This window comes from Physella acuta, unplaced genomic scaffold (assembly GCF_028476545.2).
Source record: "Physella acuta isolate Inbredline_101_S28 unplaced genomic scaffold, ASM2847654v3 ptg000237l, whole genome shotgun sequence".
Lineage (NCBI taxonomy): Eukaryota > Metazoa > Mollusca > Gastropoda > Physidae > Physella > Physella acuta.
In genome coordinates this window covers 250,793-271,251 of record NW_026731756.1, presented here as the reverse complement: position 1 = coordinate 271,251, position 20,459 = coordinate 250,793, and the positions used below count along the sequence as shown (strand labels likewise).

General features: G+C 37.1%; 1 protein-coding gene across 2 annotated transcripts in view; it reads right to left on the bottom strand.

Annotated features, from left to right (window-relative positions):
* The window catches only part of LOC131938197 (transient receptor potential cation channel subfamily M member 2), a 48,764-nt gene extending 28,490 nt beyond the window's left edge, over positions 1-20,274 (bottom strand). The window contains exons 1-2 of one of the 2 annotated variants that reach the window (XM_059296111.1): positions 20,194-20,274; positions 467-568 (exon numbers count right to left, since the gene is read on the bottom strand). In XM_059296111.1, coding sequence (XP_059152094.1) covers positions 467-565 — 99 coding nt within the window. In that variant the 5' untranslated portion in view covers positions 566-568; positions 20,194-20,274. Of the gene's footprint in view, positions 1-466; positions 569-18,334; positions 18,482-20,193 lie in introns of those variants that run through there. The other variant, XM_059296110.1, reaches the window with a different exon arrangement.
* Between the last annotated feature and the right edge of the window lie 185 nt (positions 20,275-20,459).

Below are 20,459 nucleotides of genomic sequence, written 5' to 3'. Positions count from 1 at the left end.
ATGTATATGTATATGTATATGTATATGTATATGTATATGTATATGTATATGTATATGTATATGTATATGTATATGTATATGTATATGTATATATATATATATATATATATATATATATATATATATATATATATATATATATATATATATATATATATATATATATATATATACATAAATATATACATATATATATATATACATATATATATATATATATATATATATATATATATATATATATATATATATAAATATATATATATATATATATATATATATATATATATATATATATATATATATATATATATATATATATATATATATATATATATGTGTGTGTGTGTGTATATATGTATATATATATATATATATATATATATATATATATATATATATATATATATTTTATTGTTTGTTTACATTTAGAATAGTATCGGCCTGACCGATAGCAAACCATCACCTTCTTATAAATTGGTGTGAGCAGCTGAAGAGATTTCCACGATTCCTCTGGTGCTTTGGGGGCGGAGCGAGGCTTGCTCTCTCTGAAATACTTCAGCATGGTCTGGAAATAAATAAAGCGGGAGTGATCTCCCCTAAACTTCCTCGAATAATTCTTATATACACTAGTATATATAATACTTATATATGAAATTTCATCATTCTAGCTGTAACGGTACTTAAGTTATCATCATCACAGACACACAAACACACGCACATACACACACACACACTAAGACATACAGACAAGATTGCAAAATTAATTTTTTTCCGACTCAAGCAGGTCTAAAACGTCGAAATTTATGAAAATCTCGATTTTGATTTTTTGCACGATTACAATACTTCCTCTATACTCCTTATACGAGAAAATAACAAGACAAATGCGCGAATAAAGGGACGTAAATCTTTTTGTCAGGTTGCATCTACGGTTTCTCAAGGAGACTTATAGTCTATTTATCTCTCTGCTGGGCCACAACTTGTGTTCTCGCTATATAGTGCTTTAGGTTCGGGTTCGGATTTAGGGTTAAGGTCAGGTTTTGTTCAGTATGGGGAGGGGTGGAGGGGGGGGGGGGGGAATCACCCAGAGGGTAGTTGACACACACACACACACTCACACACACACACACACATATATATATATATATATATATATATATATATATATATATATATATATATATATATATATATATATATATATAAGTAGTATATTAGGTCACTTTTGGGTCGCATTTTTGGCGCAGGTGGTGGTGGGAAGGTACAATGACATATAGCAAAATACTCGGGATGGTGAGGAGCCGGAAGGTACAATGATATATAGCAAAATACTACGCCAACTGGCGCATCGGGATGTGGAGGGTGGGTGAGCAGGATACGCTGCAGGTACAACGAGATATAGTAAAATACTACGCCAACTGGGGTTGGCGGAGGTGGTGGGGAAGTAGGTCAGGGTGAGTCACCTTTTGGTGACCTTGTGACGTAATCATTGACCTTGTGACGTAATTAGTGACTTTGTGACGTCATCACTCACCTAGTTACGTAATTTTAATGCGTTTTTTAATTAGATTTAATGAGTTTTTAAAATGTTAATTAATTTTTGACCTAGTTACGTAATTTTAATGTGTTTTTATTACGTAATTGTTTAATTTGTTTGATTTAAATTGTTTAATTACTTTGTTTATATTGTGTAACTTTTTATTAACGAGTTACGTAAAAGGATTATTTGTTTACTTTTTAATTATTTTTATTTTGTTTATTTTTAATTTTTTAAATTTTTAAATTTTTTAAATTTTATTTTATAATTAGTTTAATTATTTTAATTAGATTATTAGTTTGAAATTCATTTTATTTCTTTGATTTTATGTTTATATTGTGTAATTTTTATTAACGAGTTACATAATTTGATTATTTGTTTACTTTTTGTTTAATTTGCTGGTTTGTTTATTTGCTTGTATGTATGTTTTAAATAAAAGACTAACACTAGAGTGGACTTTGTATAGGGACCATTCTCCAACACAACGAACGTTACAAAAATAGAACATCCACTAAAGATAACGATCAGCCACAGCTGTTACGTATCGACCCGCCCGCGAAGTTTTCCGGGCTGCACGTTTTTTAATGGGAATGTATTGATCGCAGCCGCTGGGCCATCACACCTAATTAAATTTTGTTATGCATCACCGATTTTTCCCCGCTCGGTTTGACGGGTCATGGTAATTAACGACGTACATTAAGTGCCTTTCCGCGAAGTACGTAGGTCATTATGCAACAGCTGTTGTGCGACAGCTGGTGGTGTAATTAGGTTGAGCAACCGGACATTACCTTGTTGGTTTTCTAGTACGCGTATGCTACACGTATATATACACACACACACACACACACGATTATTTGTTTACTTTTTTAATTGTTTAATTTGTTTGTTTACTTGTTGTTTAATTTAATTACTTTGTTTGTATTTTTATTTTGTTTATTTTTAATTTTATTTTATTTTATAATTAGTTTGAATTTAATTACTTTGTTTATTTTGTGTAATTTTTATTCAAGAGTTACGTAAATGGATTATTTTGTTTATTTTAAATTTTATTTTATAATTAGTTTAATTATTTTAATTAGATTATTAGTTTGAAATTCATTTTATTTCTTTGATTTTAATTACTTTGTTTAATTTAATTACTTTGATATATTTCTTTTCTTTGTTGTTTAATTTGTTGGTTTGTTTATTTGTTTGTATGTATGTTTTAAATAAAAGACTAACACTATCATGTACTAGAACAGTCTTTGTATACCAACCTTTAACCAGCCGTCCTACAGCTGTTACTTATCGATCCGCCCGTGAACCTCCCAGCCCGGAGATTTATGGGTTTTATATTGATCGCAGCTACAGGCCCATCACACCTAATTAAAGTTGGTCATGCATCGTGGATTTATGCCGGGTTCGCTGGCAACAGCTGGTGCTGTAATTAGGATGAACAAACGGGCTTTTTTACTACCTTGTTGTAACTATTCGATTATAGCGAGGGTCAGCAAAAACAAAATATATTTAAGGGTTGGAATTTTCTTTCAACCACCGTTAAGTCAGGTTTGAGACGAAACGAAGTCTCGATAAGTTCGTGTTTTTTAATGGGCGACAGGGCGACTTGGTGCGTTGGTACGTAGGTATGCGGGGTTAAGGTTCTATAACTCTATATATTTAAATACATTTTTTTTTATTCAAACGAGTTTACTCCACCTAACGTAACCACATGTAAAGATGGATTTCCTATAGATCTGTAATGAATTAGGCCTTTTTGATTATGATTTGTTGCCCAGGTGTTGACATGATACGTTTTTTTTTTTTGAGATATACGTACACACACACACACACACACACACACACATACGCGCGCGCGCGCGAAATTCATACTAGGTCGATAAAGGCGGAGAGAACTTATAGGTATACATTATCATGGTGACAACAAAAGCGATCCTTATTTTATTTATATGAAAGCGTGTTTTCCAAAAAGTGTCACCATGCCGTTGTCATTTTCGCAGCGGGGTTTATTTTAAGTACACCTCGTGCACGCTTGTTTACATTTTAAAACTCGTGTCGCGTGTCTTCACTAATAGAGAAACGAGAGGAAAGACAACTGTTCTAAAATTAGAACAGCCTTGTTTACAGCCACGAGTATTGTGAAAAAAATTCGAGTCAGAATCCTTAACTAAACAGTCAATTTCTTTAACAAGTTAAAAAAGAATTTAGGAAGACAAGGGTTAACAACATTAGACGCCACCGTTTTTGTTTCCTGTGACGACAAGGCACAATACACTTTTTTATTTTATGTCTCAAGTAGAGGGGTGGGATATTTTTTCTTTGTAAGCGTGTTGTAAACAATGGGTAGAGGAAGCGATTACTAGGTAAGAGGGGAGAGAACGTAACGTACATCGCGATATTTGAAAACATGGCGATGTTTAACCTCAACCAAAAAAGGCAATGAACCTAGAAGGAAGACGAATATATATCTAAGTCTTGCAGCAGATTACCTTCCCATGTTCGCTTTAGTATTACAGTTTTCATCAAACTTCTTTTTGACTTGAACTTCGTTAATTTTTAAGAAAGTTTACTTATACATAATTGTGACCTACTTAGGTCGAGTCAGGTTCCATTTTTATTTTGACATTGTATAATTCCTTATAGGGAGTGATGGTGCAACTCCTGGGGTTTTTCCACTGTCTTACCAAGGGTGTCTAAGACGTAGAAATTTTCCATTAAGATCTGATTGAATGATTCTGATCAGATGACCACCCCATAGCTCAGTGGCTAGGATCTCGGCGCGCCACGGCGGCGGCCGAGGTTCGAATACTCGGTGAGAAACTGAGTATAGTCTATGGTGTCTAGTGGTTTAGTGGCTTAGTGTGGCACAGTGGTTAGGAACACCACTAGTGGCCTAGTGGTTAGAACCACATAAGTGTCACACAACAGGAAACACAACCAGCACGAGAACAGTAGCTCAAGTGGCCTTGAGTGATCTGTGAGTCTCCATAGAGACTTGTCGCAGGCAGTTTACCTTGATCAGGCAGTCTACCTTGATTAAGCGGTCTGTTAGGACCAAGCCGTCCCTATTGTCCGGCAATAGATTCTGACCATTTGAACGTGAGAGAACTTAAGTCCTGTGTGTGCTATGCTTTCTTAAGTTGTTTTAGTCTTCTAGTATAATATTACTTGTCGCCAAGTGATTCACGAAGCTATAGCAGTGTTGTGTGACCTGTGGCTATTTTTATACAGTGTTGAAATTTGTGATAGTGTTTTTTCTTACGCTTTGTAAGTTGGGTTTTGATATTTTATAAATTAAATATTTTATCTCGTTTAACCTAGTGTTCTGCCACAACTGTGTTCGCTTATTAAAGGTTGTATGCAGATTGGATGAGTGTTAACTTCAATAGTATCACTAGTTTTCCCTAGACATCGAGATCGAGCCCTAGTGTGTTGTTGTGTTAGTGTTCATCCATTTAGGCTTTTAGTCATTTGCATATTACCCCGAAAAAAGAATCCGGGGACGTTCACCATCTATCTGGCTGATAGATAGGTAAACGTTACAAAGTGGGGTCTCGCCGAGATTTAATCTGTCGTTCCAGTTGTTGGTTATATCAGTAAGCACTAAGTTTAGTTTGATTTAGTTGTTTTTCTATCCAGTGTAGCGCCGTGTTCTTACAACGCGCGCAAGGCTAGAGGTATCTAGGTCAATAGCCAGACGTGTCACGATAAGAGGTCAAGTACACGGCCCAACGCTCACTGTTAAGTTAGAGAATCTAGGCTTGTTGTGTTTTGAAAGTTAGTGTTATGGAGTCTTTCTTATCTAATCCCACTTTTGAGGAGGTCGAGAAGTTGAGTAGAAAAGTTTTGATTAGTGTTGTTAAGGAATTGAAATTGGATTATTCTGTTACGCAGAAATCAGAGGTGTTGAGAGATAAAATTGTTGTTCATTTTATTAATGAAGGGGTATTTGATGAAAGCTTGTTGGCTGGTGTGTTACTCCGCGAGGAGAAACCTCTAGAGAAGGTAGAATTAGAAGCTAGAATTGCTTTAGAGAAGGAGAAAGTTGCTTTAGAGAAGGAAAAAGTTGCTTTAGAGAAGGCTTTAAAAGAACAGGAGTTAGAGGCTAAAATTGCTTTAGATAAGAGGAGGTTGGAATTAGAGTTTGGTCAAGTTAGTGATGTTACTTCTCTGGTAGATCCAAAAAAGTTGTCGGTGGGGCAAGTGATTGCCAAATTCGGGAAATTAGTTCCTAAATTTGATGAAACAGATTTGGTCGTTTTCTTTAACTCATTTGAGAGTTTAGCGAAGACATGTGAATGGCCCGAAACTTCCATTACTGCTTTATTGAGCTCGGTCCTTACTGGGAAAGCTGCAAAAACATACCAGGCACTCTCTCACGACGTTCAAAATAACTATAGTTTGGTCAAGACTGCCATTTTGAAGGCCTACGAACTGACGCCCGAGGCCTATCGGATAAAATTCCGAACACTCCGCAAGTTACCCACTCAATCATATGTGGAATTTCTCTTTGAAAAGGAGAAAATATTCTCAAGGTGGCTACACTCTGAGGAAGTTTCTGAGTTTGAGAAGCTCAGGTCACTTATCCTAAGGGAAGAATTCCTAACGTCCCTGCCTGAAGAGATACGACTACACATACTGGATAACAAGATAATTGACATCCAGAAGGCTGCTGAGTCGGCTGACACATATATGTTGGTGCATAAGAAACCACCAGTGTCAGGAAACCGCCTCAACCCCGTGCTTCCCCTTTTTGGCAGCAATCCTCCTGTTGGCCAACACGTGAAGGCATTACAGTCCAGAGAGAAACCAAGATCAACTCTCAATCGTCGAGCAGTATGCCAGTTCTGAAAAAGACCTGGTCATCATGTCAAGGACTGTTACAAACGTCGTCAATATAACAGAGAGGTGGTGCGTACTTCTGCGCACTATGCTCTATCCCCTCAAGCAGCCAGTTCAACTATGAACTCTAGAATTCTAAAGGACTCTAACCCTAAGTGTCCGCAAGAAGGTAGTCAAATCTCCACACATTATGTGCAGTCACATTTTGACTGTTCACGCCACCATCCAGTTTCTTCCGAGTCTACCGATCTCGAGGGATCGAGAAAAGTTGACTTTTCATCTTTTATTGCCGAAGCCATCATTAGCAAACCAGGTGATCCGTTGTCTCAGAAGAATATCACCGTCCTAAGAGACACAGGAGCGTCACAATCACTCCTTTTGAAAAGTTCAATGGACATTACACCTGAGACGAACACCGGAAGGATTTCCATTATCCAGGGAGTGGGGACAAAATCTACTGTCGTCCCTCTACACAAGTTTGCCCTGAAACATCATCTCGTCGAAGGTGAAGTCATTTTAGGTGTGATAGATAGTATTCCTGTCCCAGGAGTACACCTACTTCTAGGGAATGACCTTGCGGGAAGCAAAGTATACCCCTGTACGGTTTCAGACCCTTTGTCAACAGTTCCAGATAATGATAATGAACTGTATCCTGCATGTGCGGTGACAAGAAGCCAGACCAAACAATTGGCTGACACAACGTCTGAACCACACCTACCATCATCGTCAAGAAATTCGACTCCCAAACTGGAGTCTATGCTTCCAGAAAACACAAGCCTGGGCTTACCCCTGAGGATATCTCAGGAAGACATCATTAAAGCTCAACAAGTCGACGCGGAACTCAAAGCAAAGGTCGAAAAATCTCTCTCATCTGACGATGGAGAATATTTCTCCGAGAACGGCCTCTTCTTTCGTCGCTCTATACCAGTGAATGCCTCACCAGCCGAACCATGGTTGGGTAAAAACCAGCTGTGGGTCCCTCCACCTTATCGGCATGAAATACTTAAGCTGGCACATGACCATCCAATGTCAGCGCACCCAGGAGTCACTAAAACGACGGCGAAGATCAAAGAACTGTTCTTTTGGCCCAAAATGAGAAATGATGTGTCGCGTTACTGCAAAAGTTGCACGAACTGTCAGTTGGCCGGAAAGCCAAACCAGACAATTCCTAAGGCCCCTTTGAGTCCGATTCCTGTATTAGAAGAACCTTTTTCTAAAATCGTCATGGACTGTGTAGGTCCCTTGCCTAAAACCAAGGCGGGCAACGAGTACCTACTTACCTTTATGTGTTCAAGTACCCGTTTTCCCGAGGCGATTCCCTTACGGAACATTAAGGCAAAGACTGTAGTCAGAGCCATGACCCGGTTCTTCACTACCTTTGGATTACCTAGAATTGTTCAAACAGATCAAGGCAGCAACTTCACCAGTCACCATTTTCAGGAAGCACTAGCCAAGCTAGGCGTTTCCCACATCACCAGCTCAGCCTACCACCCTCAGTCTCAAGGCGTACTTGAGAGGTTCCACCAAACCCTCAAAACCATGCTAAGAACGTTCGCTAACAGTAACACCCAATGGGATGAGTCTGTTCCTTGGATTATTTTCGCCGCGAGGGACTGTGTCCAGGACTCTTTAGGCTACTCTCCTTTTCAACTGGTGTTTGGACATTCTGTCCGTGGTCCCCTGAAGCTGATACACGAACGGTGGACAGGTACCAGCGATCATCCTGTGGAAAGCTTTGACGATTTTCACGTTCGACTGAAAGCCGTGTGCGAAATCGCTCACAAGAACTTAAGAAGGGCCCAAGTGAGAATGAAAGGACTGTATGATAAGAGTTCTCGTAAACGAACATTCAATCCAGGCGACAAAGTTCTTGTGCTAGTGCCTAATCTGAACAATGCGTTATCCTTGAGATATTGTGGACCCTTTACTGTGCATTCAAAATTAAGTGATTTGAACTATGTTGTCAATACGCCCGACAGAAGAAAGAAACAGACCGTGTATCATGTTAACTCACTGAAAAAGTATTATGATAATTGTAACAATTTTCATTCCACAGCTAAAATTACTTTACCTGTATGTTCAAATGTTTCTGATGATGTGATACATGATAAATTGAAACCCCCAAAATTGGTAAATTCTTCCTTTTTAGATAATTTGAATGTCCACCTTATGCATTTGTCCACAGAGAAAAGCCAGAGATTGTCTCAGTTATTTGAGACATTTCCCTCTATTTTTGGGGATGTCCCCAAAGAAGCGAAGGTTCCACCTCATGATGTAGACGTAGGTGACGCAAAACCCATTAAACAACACCCCTATAGAGTTAACCCGGAAAAAGCTGTTTTGATAAAAGATGAAATTGATTATATGCTCAAGAATGATATCATTGAGCCCAGATTTCAGCAAGCCCTTTAAACTTGCCATTGATGCTAGCAACTTAGCCATTGGCTCAGTCCTATTTCAAGAAGGCAACATGGGGATTGACCATCCCATTGCTTTTTTTTCCAGGAAGTTAAATGAGAACCAAAAGAATTACTCTACTATTGAAAAAGAAGCTTTAGCTTTGGTTTTGTCATTACAACATTTTGAAGTCTATGTCACTTCTTCAACCAATCCAGTCAGAGTGTTTTCTGACCATGATCCCCTGAAATTTACCTCTAAGTTAGGACAGACAAATCAGAGAATATTGAGATGGTGCTTATATTTCCAAAATTTTAATCTGGAAATTTCACACATTAAGGGTAGTGATAATGTGGTGGCTGATTGTTTGTCAAGGATGTAAAATCTTATTGCACACATTGATCATGTGACATGTTTTGTGGTTCATTGGGACCATACACTAGTTTTGGTTGGGTGACACTCACATGAAAATGAGTGGTATGAGTTTGAATTTTTCAAAATGTCAATCCTGTTGAAAATTTTGTTTATTTTCAGGTGAACCTTAATTAAAGGTGGTTTTTGATTATATGTAATCTTTTATAATAATATGTCTCACATGACTCAGTTGATATTGTAGCTAGTCATTGAAATAAAGGTCTTACCCTGGCGGGTTTACCACTTTTAATATCCACATGGAAATATTGGAATACCCTTTTTTGAGGGATTTTGATGTATAATTACTTTTTGAAGGGTTACTCCCCTTTCACCAATTGTAAAAGTTTGAGTTACTTCCCTTTTATGTTCAGGGATATTTTCATCTGGTATTAAGATTTTGATTGCCTACATTTGTAAAACATTTTTTTTATTTGCATTGCCAGATTGGTTCCTTATGTATGTTTTGTGGAACCTATCTGTCACTTCCAAAAAGGGAGGGGATGTGACCTACTTAGGTCGAGTCAGGTTCCATTTTTATTTTGACATTGTATAATTCCTTATAGGGAGTGATGGTGCAACTCCTGGGGTTTTTCCACTGTCTTACCAAGGGTGTCTAAGACGTAGAAATTTTCCATTAAGATCTGATTGAATGATTCTGATCAGATGACCACCCCATAGCTCAGTGGCTAGGATCTCGGCGCGCCACGGCGGCGGCCGAGGTTCGAATACTCGGTGAGAAACTGAGTATAGTCTATGGTGTCTAGTGGTTTAGTGGCTTAGTGTGGCACAGTGGTTAGGAACACCACTAGTGGCCTAGTGGTTAGAACCACATAAGTGTCACACAACAGGAAACACAACCAGCACGAGAACAGTAGCTCAAGTGGCCTTGAGTGATCTGTGAGTCTCCATAGAGACTTGTCGCAGGCAGTTTACCTTGATCAGGCAGTCTACCTTGATTAAGCGGTCTGTTAGGACCAAGCCGTCCCTATTGTCCGGCAATAGATTCTGACCATTTGAACGTGAGAGAACTTAAGTCCTGTGTGTGCTATGCTTTCTTAAGTTGTTTTAGTCTTCTAGTATAATATTACTTGTCGCCAAGTGATTCACGAAGCTATAGCAGTGTTGTGTGACCTGTGGCTATTTTTATACAGTGTTGAAATCTGTGATAGTGTTTTTTCTTACGCTTTGTAAGTTGGGTTTTGATATTTTATAAATTAAATATTTTATCTCGTTTAACCTAGTGTTCTGCCACAACTGTGTTCGCTTATTAAAGGTTGTATGCAGATTGGATGAGTGTTAACTTCAATAGTATCACTAGTTTTCCCTAGACATCGAGATCGAGCCCTAGTGTGTTGTTGTGTTAGTGTTCATCCATTTAGGCTTTTAGTCATTTGCATATTACCCCGAAAAAAGAATCCGGGGACGTTCACCATCTATCTGGCTGATAGATAGGTAAACGTTACATAATACACTACGTCTAATGACAAGTTTTTATTTTTACAACTCAATGTATTTTCTTTTTCTATACCTTACATTGTCATCTTAATTTTTGATCACCTTAGTAAAAATTTGATTAAGATTATAAACTTCAAGTTTTAAAAAACAACAACGTCGTGTCAAATGACACACCGTTTAAAATGTCTACATTTAAAGTTCACCAAAATAATGACGTAAAAACTAAATATCATATGACATTAGCATACATATCATTCAATCTAATCACTCTAAAGTACAAATCAATAATTTTTATTGATTAAGGGGCTGGGTGAGTTATTTTTATCACTATTCGCCCTTCCCCTTCCTTTTGTCCGCAACCCCTTTCCCCTTCTCCCATCCAACCTTGCGTCATCACACTAACCTCAATACCAACCGCTAGATACACAGACCGTACCACTACCCATTCTATTCCATTTAAGAGACAAAGGCTGTATGACAATCCTACATTTATCTACGCTCAACTAATATCACAACCCCTAGACCACGGGTTCCCAACCTGGGGGTCGCGACCCCCCTGGGGGTCGCGAAGGTCTTTCTGGGGGGTCGCCAACTGGTATACTAAACTTTAGTAATTTGAAACAAAACATAAATATTTAGAATAATTTTTGAAATTCGACTTCATTAACATCACTGGAAATGTAATAGAGAAGAAACAAATCGCATTGTACAAAGTTGTTCTCAGTCACGAATCTATGAAATCTTCACCGGAACACACCAAAAAAGATATGGAGTTCTTTCGTCGGTAAGAAGCTAGTTGCAAACGCCAGAAACTTGATCGAACAGGAAGTTTTCACCAGCATTAGTGCAAGCATCAAATAAAGTCGCAATAGAAAATGCCAAGCAAAAAAAAAATTAAAAAATAGGAGAAAATCTCATCAAACGCTGCATGTACGTAAATGTTAAATAACACATTTTTATTGAAATTAAGCTTTCACCATTGTTTGCTTTTCAAGTTGATAAATCAACAAACGTGAGTTCGTGTTGCAGTTGCTGGTCTGTGTCTATATTCATGCAGATGATAGCAAAGAAGAGTTGCTATTTTGTGAAGATAGCATGGAGAAAATAAATACCTTTTTTAAAAACTGGATGATTAAAATGGGTTAGAACGGCTGTGGGGGTTTGTACGGATGTTGCACCATCTATGTTTAGCTCAAAATCGGGCTTTCAGAAAACAGAAAAGATTTAGCTCCCTAACCACTGCCCTAACCAATCGACATCAAGAGCCCATTGCTAGTATAAGTCGTAAATTATATAAAATCTGGAGCCTTCAAAGAACTGAGCAAAAACGTTAATATAGATCACGAGGTTCTACTCTTCTACACTACAGTACGCTGGCTGTCAAACGAAATGTTGTAAATTGTGTTTTTGAATTGAAATCTGAAATCAACTTGTTCTTGGGAGTGCAAAGGAAAGAAGACTTTTTGGTATACTTAAAACGACATAGAGTGGTTGGAGAGAGTATCATACCTGGCAGATGTGTTCGAACATCAAGATAAGCTTAACCTGAAGCTTCAGGGAAAATGAACGAATATTATAACTTTCCATGATAATCTCGGGGCATTTTTATCAAAGCTGCAAAATCGGTAAAGAAACCAAATCGTGGAAATATTGTAAATTTGAGAAACTCTGCTGTGTGGTAGATGAATCTGATTGTGAGATAATTAAAATTTTGAAAGAAGCGATTTCTGGGCATCTTGAATCTCCTGAAAACGAACTGCATGGCTATTTCTCTGAGCTGAAAAAAAGAAGAATCTGCATTTACGCATTACCCATTCTCTTCTTCCCTTGATGTTGCCTGCATTCCCGATGAATTACAAGAATTGCAGAATGATTTCGAGCAAGATGAAAAACTGCTGGCACAATTTTGGTGTAGTATTCACCATTCATACCCAAACGTAAAATTGATTGACTTTTCGATAATATATTTTCAACACTATTCTTCGATTAAAAACAAAATTAAGATAATTATAATGACATAGGTTGGCGTTAACAAAAAATGTTTTTAATTAAAAAGTTAACCACGAAGGTTTAGTGAATAGTATGCAATTTTACTCATGCTATTAAAATAGTTATCAAGAGTAGTTCATATTGAAAGTCTACTAGAAAATCTTATTTTAGTGCTTATTAATTTCCATACTAATTTCGGCTTTTTAATTCTATGGGGGTCGCGGGTCACTTACTTTTTATAAAAGGGGGTCGCCACTCGAAAAAGGTTGGGAACCACTGCCCTAGACACTACTCCAACAGACTGGGCTATGTAACTTGTAGACGCCACTCCTCGTTGAATATCTCTTGCACCCTACCTACCTATGTCCACCGCCCTCGCCCTATCCCTAAACAGCCGCTTGATAAACACACCATACCACTACCCACACTATTCCCTTGGACAGACAAAGGACAAAGTAACAGACAAACATTTATCCCCCATCGTTTACTGTCACAAGTGACAACGTTCCCATCCAACTCCGAAACATCCATGCCCCAATTTCGAAACCAGCCTCGTTGAAAACTCCCCTGACCCTAGTTTAACTTTGCCTCACCGATTCCAAAACAGTCCTGTACCAAACATCCATGTACCAATTTTGAAACCTGTCTTGTTGAAAACAAAAAGACCGTCCCACTCTAGTGTAAACTCTACCCCGACCAACTCCGAAACAGGGATGGTCCTCGTTTGAAACCTGCCTCGGTGAAAACAAAATCCTTCCCACTCTAGTATAGACTCGGCCTCTAACACTTCCAAAACATCCCTGTACCAACTTTGAAACACACCTCGGTGAAACCCAAACTCCCACAACGCTAGTTTAAACTCTTCCCTAATCACTTCAAAAACATCCCTGTACCAACTTTGAAACACGCATCGGTGAAACCCATACTCCCCCCGACGCTAGTTTAAACTCTACACCAATCGATTCCAAAACATGCCTGTAACAACATTGAAACCGGCCTCGGTGAAAACAAAAACCATCCCACCATAGTATAGACTCGGTCCCTAACACTTCCAAAACATGCCTGTACTAACTTTGAAACCACCCTCGGTGAAAACTTCACCGACCCTAGTATGGACTCTATACCTACCGAGTCCAAAACATGCATGTTCCGAGTTCAAACCCAACCTTCACCGACACTAGTATGAACTCGGCTACCAACAATTCCAAAACATGCATGTTCCGAGTTCAAAACCAACCTTCACCGACACTAGTATGAACTCGGCTACCAACAATTCCCAATCATGCATGTACCAACTTTCCAACCTGCCTCAGTGCTAACAAAATTCCCCGACCCTAGTATGAACTCGTCTGCCAACAATTCCTAAACATCCATGTACCAACTTTGTAACCTGCCTCGGTGAAAACTTCACCGACCTTAGTTTAACTCTCCCTAACAATTCCAATGATGCATGTACGAACTTTGTAACCTGCCTCGGTTAAAAAACCCCCGTCCCTAGTATGAACTCGGTTACCAACAATTCCAAAACATGTATGGTCTAGCTTCGAACCCTGCCTCGGTGAAAACGTCACCGACTCTAGTATGAACGGTGCCCCTAGCCAACTCCAAACCTTCCCTGGGCACCCGAATAAAAAATAACTCACCCAGCCCCTTAATCAATAAAAATTATTGATTTGTACTTTAGAGTGATTAGATTGAATGATATGTATGCTAATGTCATATGATATTTAGTTTTTACGTCATTATTTTGGTGAACTTTAAATGTAGACATTTTAAACGGTGTGTCATTTGACACGACGTTGTTGTTTTTTAAAACTTGAAGTTTATAATCTTAATCAAATTTTTACTAAGGTGATCAAAAATTAAGATGACAATGTAAGGTATAGAGAAAGAAAATACATTGAGTGGTAAAAATAAAAACTTGTCATTAGACGTAGTGTATTATGTATAAGTAAACTTTCTTAAAAATTAACGAAGTTCAAGTCAAAAAGAAGTTTGATGAAAACTGTAATACTAAAGCGAACATGGGAAGGTAATCTGCTGCAAGACTTAGATATATATTCGTCTTCCTTCTAGGTTCATTGCCTTTTTTGGTTGAGGTTAAACATCGCCATGTTTTCAAATATCGCGATGTACGTTACGTTCTCTCCCCTCTTACCTAGTAATCGCTTCCTCTACCCATTGTTTACAACACGCTTACAAAGAAAAAATATCCCACCCCTCTACTTGAGACATAAAATAAAAAAGTGTATTGTGCCTTGTCGTCACAGGAAACAAAAACGGTGGCGTCTAATGTTGTTAACCCTTGTCTTCCTAAATTCTTTTTTAACTTGTTAAAGAAATTGACTGTTTAGTTAAGGATTCTGACGCGAATTTTTTTCACAAGGGACGATACTCGTGGCTGTAAACAAGGCTGTTCTAATTTTAGAACAGTTGTCTTTCCTCTCGTTTCTCTATCAGGGAAGACACGCGACACGAGTTTTAAAATGTAAACAAGCGTGCACGAGGTGCACTTAAAATAAACCCCGCTGCGAAAATGACAACGGCATGGTGACACTTTTTGGAAAACACGCTTTCATATAAATAAAATAAGGATCGCTTTTGTTGTCACCATGATAATGTATACCTGTAAGTTCTCTCCGCCTTTATCGACCTAGTATGAATTTCGCGCGCGCGCGCGTATGTGTGTGTGTGTGTGTGTGTACGTATATCTCAAAAAAAAAAAAACGTATCATGTCAACACCTGGGCAACAAATCATAATCAAAAAGGCCTAATTCATTACAGATCTATAGGAAATCCATCTTTACATGTGGTTACGTTAGGTGGAGTAAACTCGTTTGAATAAAAAAAAAATGTATTTAAATATATAGAGTTATAGAACCTTAACCCCGCATACCTACGTACCAACGCACCAAGTCGCCCTGTCGCCCATTAAAAAACACGAACCTATCGAGACTTCGTTTCGTCTCAAACCTGACTTAACGGTGGTTGAAAGAAAATTCCAACCCTTAAATATATTTTGTTTTTGCTGACCCTCGCTATAATCGAATAGTTACAACAAGGTAGTAAAAAAGCCCGTTTGTTCAGCCTAATTACAGCACCAGCTGTTACCAGCGAACCCGGCATAAATCCACGATGCATGACCAACTTTAATTAGGTGTGATGGGCCTGTAGCTGCGATCAATATAAAACCCATAAATCTCCGGGCGAGGAGGTTCACGGGCGGATCGATAAGTAACAGCTGTAGGGCGGCTGGTTAAAGGTTGGTATACAAAGACTGTTCTAGTACATGATAGTGTTAGTCTTTTATTTAAAACATACATACAAACAAATAAACAAACCAACAAATTAAACAACAAAGAAAAAAAATATATCAAAGTAATTAAATTAAACAAAGTAATTAAAATCAAAGAAATAAAATGAATTTCAAACTAATAATCTAATTAAAATAATTAAACTAATTATAAAATAAAATTTAAAATAAACAAAATAATCCATTTACGTAACTCTTGAATAAAAATTACACAAAATAAACAAAGTAATTAAATTCAAACTAATTATAAAATAAAATTAAATTAAAAATAAACAAAATAAAAATACAAACAAAGTAATTAAATTAAACAACAAGTAAACAAACAAATTAAACAATTAAAAAAGTAAACAAATAATCGTGTGTGTGTGTGTGTGTGTATATATACGTGTAGCATACGCGTACTAGAAAACCAACAAGGTAATGTCCGGTTGCTCAACCTAATTACACCACCAGCTGTCGCACAACAGCTGTTGCATAATGACCTACGTACTTCGCGGAAAGGCACTTAATGTACGTCGTTAATTACCATGACCCGTCAAACCGAGCGGGGAAAAATCGGTGATGCATAACAAAATTTAACTAGGTGTGATGGCCCAGCGGCTGCGATCAATACATTCCCATTAAAAAACGTGCAGCCCGGAAAACTTCGCGGGCGGGTCGATACGTAACAGCTGTGGCTGATCGTTATCTTTAATGGATGTTCTATTTTTGTAACGTTCGTTGTGTTGGAGAATGGTCCCTATACAAAGTCCACTCTAGTGTTAGTCTTTTATTTAAAACATACATACAAGCAAATAAACAAACCAGCAAATTAAACAAAAAGTAAACAAATAATCTAATTATGTAACTCGTTAATAAAAATTACACAATATAAACATAAAATCAAAGAAATAAAATGAATTTCAAACTAATAATCTAATTAAAATAATTAAACTAATTATAAAATAAAATTTAAAAAATTTAAAAATTTAAAAAATTAAAAATAAACAAAATAAAAATAATTAAAAAGTAAACAAATAATCCTTTTACGTAACTCGTTAATAAAAAATTACACAATATAAACAAAGTAATTAAACAATTTAAATCAAACAAATTAAACAATTACGTAATAAAAACACATTAAAATTACGTAACTAGGTCAAAAATTAATTAAAATTTTAAAAACTCATTAAATCTAATTAAAAAACGCATTAAAATTACGTAACTAGGTGAGTGATGACGTCACAAAGTCACTAATTACGTCACAAGGTCAATGATTACGTCACAAGGTCACCAAAAGGTGACTCACCCTGACCTACTTCCCCACCACCTCCGCCAACCCCAGTTGGCGTAGTATTTTACTATATCTCGTTGTACCTGCAGCGCATCCTGCTCACCCACCCTCCACATCCCGATGCGCCAGTTGGCGTAGTATTTTGCTATATATCATTGTACCTTCCGGCTCCTCACCATCCCGAGTATTTTGCTATATGTCATTGTACCTTCCCACCACCACCTGCGCCAAAAATGCGACCCAAAAGTGACCTAATATACTACTTATATATATATATATATATATATATATATATATATATATATATATATATATATATATATATATATATATATATATATATATATATATATATATACTCAAAACCCAAAGTCTTGGCCCGCTTCTGTTAATATTTTTAAAATCTGATAAACAGACCGAGTTCAAGCAATGCTTGATTATTTTAACATGTTGTGTTCGATGTGCGAATAATGCCTGAGTATTTTAACGTGTTGTATTCGATGAACGATTAAAGCCTGGTTATTTAACGTGTTTTATTCGATGTACTAACAATCCGTGATTATTTTATTGCGTTTTGTTCGTCATACGAATAATCCGTAATTATTTTAACGTGTTGTGTTCCATTTACGAACAATACATGATTATTTTAACGATTTATGTTCGATATACGAACAATCCGTTATTATTTTAACGTGTTGTGTTCGATATACGAACGATACATGGTTATTTTAACGTGTTGTGTTCGATATACAAAATATACATGGTTATTTTAACTTTTCGTGTTCGATATATGAGCAATCCGTAATTATTTTAACGTGTTGTGTTCGATATACGAACAATAGGTGATTATTTTAACGCATTTGCATTTGCGCAATATTTATTTGCGCAGTTTTCCGTTAGCGCATTTTTTGGGAACCCATCTTGTGTTCGATATACGAACGATACATGATTATTTTAACGTGTTGTTCGATATACGTACAATACATTGTTATTTTAACGTGTTGTTTTCATCCCCCACAACAGCACCACTGACTGTGACGTAGACTATCCACAATGTCAGAGGTCGTTGTCCCTGATTCCGAACTAGTTTTTGTGTAAAAATAAAAATGCACTTACGTATCTATAATTCTCTTCGTGAGAGTGCGCTCGTCTGTGTGGCACTGACATTTTAGAAGCGTACCTCTTAGAAATATTTGATTTGGTGGAAGGTTTATATTTCTATTCAAAACTCCAACAGGAGCGGACTAGTTGTTTTAAACTCTAAACAGTGGCTATGCTACGGCTTGGTTGTAAAATTGACCACCAATTATATCTTCGTTTTACAAAAGTGGTTCTAAATCTTTGAGGGACCTGCGGCCCCAACGAATTTAAATATATTTTCGAGGTTCTTAAAATATGGCAATATGCGGAACAAAACAGAGCTGTAACGGTCAGAGTAAAAGGGTTAGGATCAGGGTTATGTTTTTTTTGTCAAGTTAGTATTCTGATTCAAGTTTAGATATTGGGATGCTGCTTAACACTGTTTTACGACACGATCTTTGAATTTAGACACACTGATAGGACACATCGCTTAGACACATAATCTAGACGGTGACCGGAAAGATACGCATCAAAAACTACGCACAAAAAAAGTGCGCAAGGGCATTTTGTTTTCTTAAATCGAGCATTTATAGACATTTACACATTAACAAAGAGAGACTACATGTACATTGTTGCTTTATAAAAAAACTTTTCATGAAATATGACAAAATTTAAATGCATTAGTATAATTAGTTTGTATTTGCGCAATTTTCTGTTTGCGCAGTTTTCCGTTAGCGCATTTTTTTTTTGGGAACCCATCTTGACAAAACATTTCATGAACACATGATTAGAGAGTTTAGACACAACTTTTGGACACACGATTTTTTGAGACTTTATTATAAAGAAGCGTATTTAAAAAACTAGTCAACGATATTCTATTATAATAATAGTTCAGATGTTGCAAGTGTTCGGTACACAACCTAGTAGTCATTATTTACTGACAAGAACAAGACTGCAATATAGTTTGTTCCGTTTGTTAATTTTAAAAATAAGTTTTTACATATAAGGAAATGTTTAGCAAACAAGAGCTCTGTGAATCGTGCATGTACCATACAGCATGAAGTGCCCGGCAGTGATGTTAAAACTTCTGCCTCTCTACCTCTCTCTACAACAAAACATCAAATCTTGATGCCTTCCCGCAACCTACCATCTAATAATATATTTTTACCCTTATATTTATACTTATTTAAATATAATTGTAACCCTTTTACTTTTAGGTTCCTCAAATATGCAAACTCTCCAAAATAGACAAAGTCTATGTTCAGAAGGAAAACAAAAACAACCTTCAAAGGATAAGCAAACAATGAAGTAGTTAGGGGAGGGGGTCGCTCCCTTTTTTTTTGTATCCTGACTCAACATCTCACCATGAAATAATTTCTGGCCCTAACCATAGCCTTAATATGGACTCTACTTCTTAGTAGTGTTTCTTTCAGACTTTTTTAAAATTTCTCCAGTGGGGGTGGGGGCACTTTATTTTTTCGGGGGGGGGGGGGGAGCGGACTAAATTTTCCGAGGGGAAGGGTGGACACTGGTAAAAGTATATTATATTTTATATATAAATTCCAATTCGTTCAGGGTGAGGGGACGGTAGACTTTCTTTGTGGAAGGGGGGGGGGGGGCTTTGTCCTTCCAAAGAGATGCCTGGAAGAACCTATGCTTTTTACCCCGTCCCCATTTTTCGACACTGGCCCCAAAATAATACAGTGAGAAAAACGCCGAAGCTTTATTGTCTTTCGATGTTTTTATAAGAATCCTTAAGTCAGTGGGGCACTAAAATCATCGCTTGAGAATTTTTTTCTATAATTTTTAACAAACGCTGTTTTAACTCAAATTAAAAAAAAACACATATCTATTGTTAGTAACTATGACGTCATCACACTCTATCGCGTCATTACCTGTACTCTGTAATCTCCCTACGCCAGGACTGTGGTGTCTGCTGTCCGGAAATCTGAATCAGTCGAAACGGATGTCTCGCCCTAACAGCATTCAGGCTTGTCTCATGCACAACACATTGCGGTGACTAGATAAAAAATAACACGACAATTTTGTTCCTAGCGCGTACTACACACACAAAATATAATCATAAGGGCAAAACACTAATCAAATTCTACAATTTCAAAACAGGTTTACTCTTAGACTTATTTTGTTTTTAATACAACAG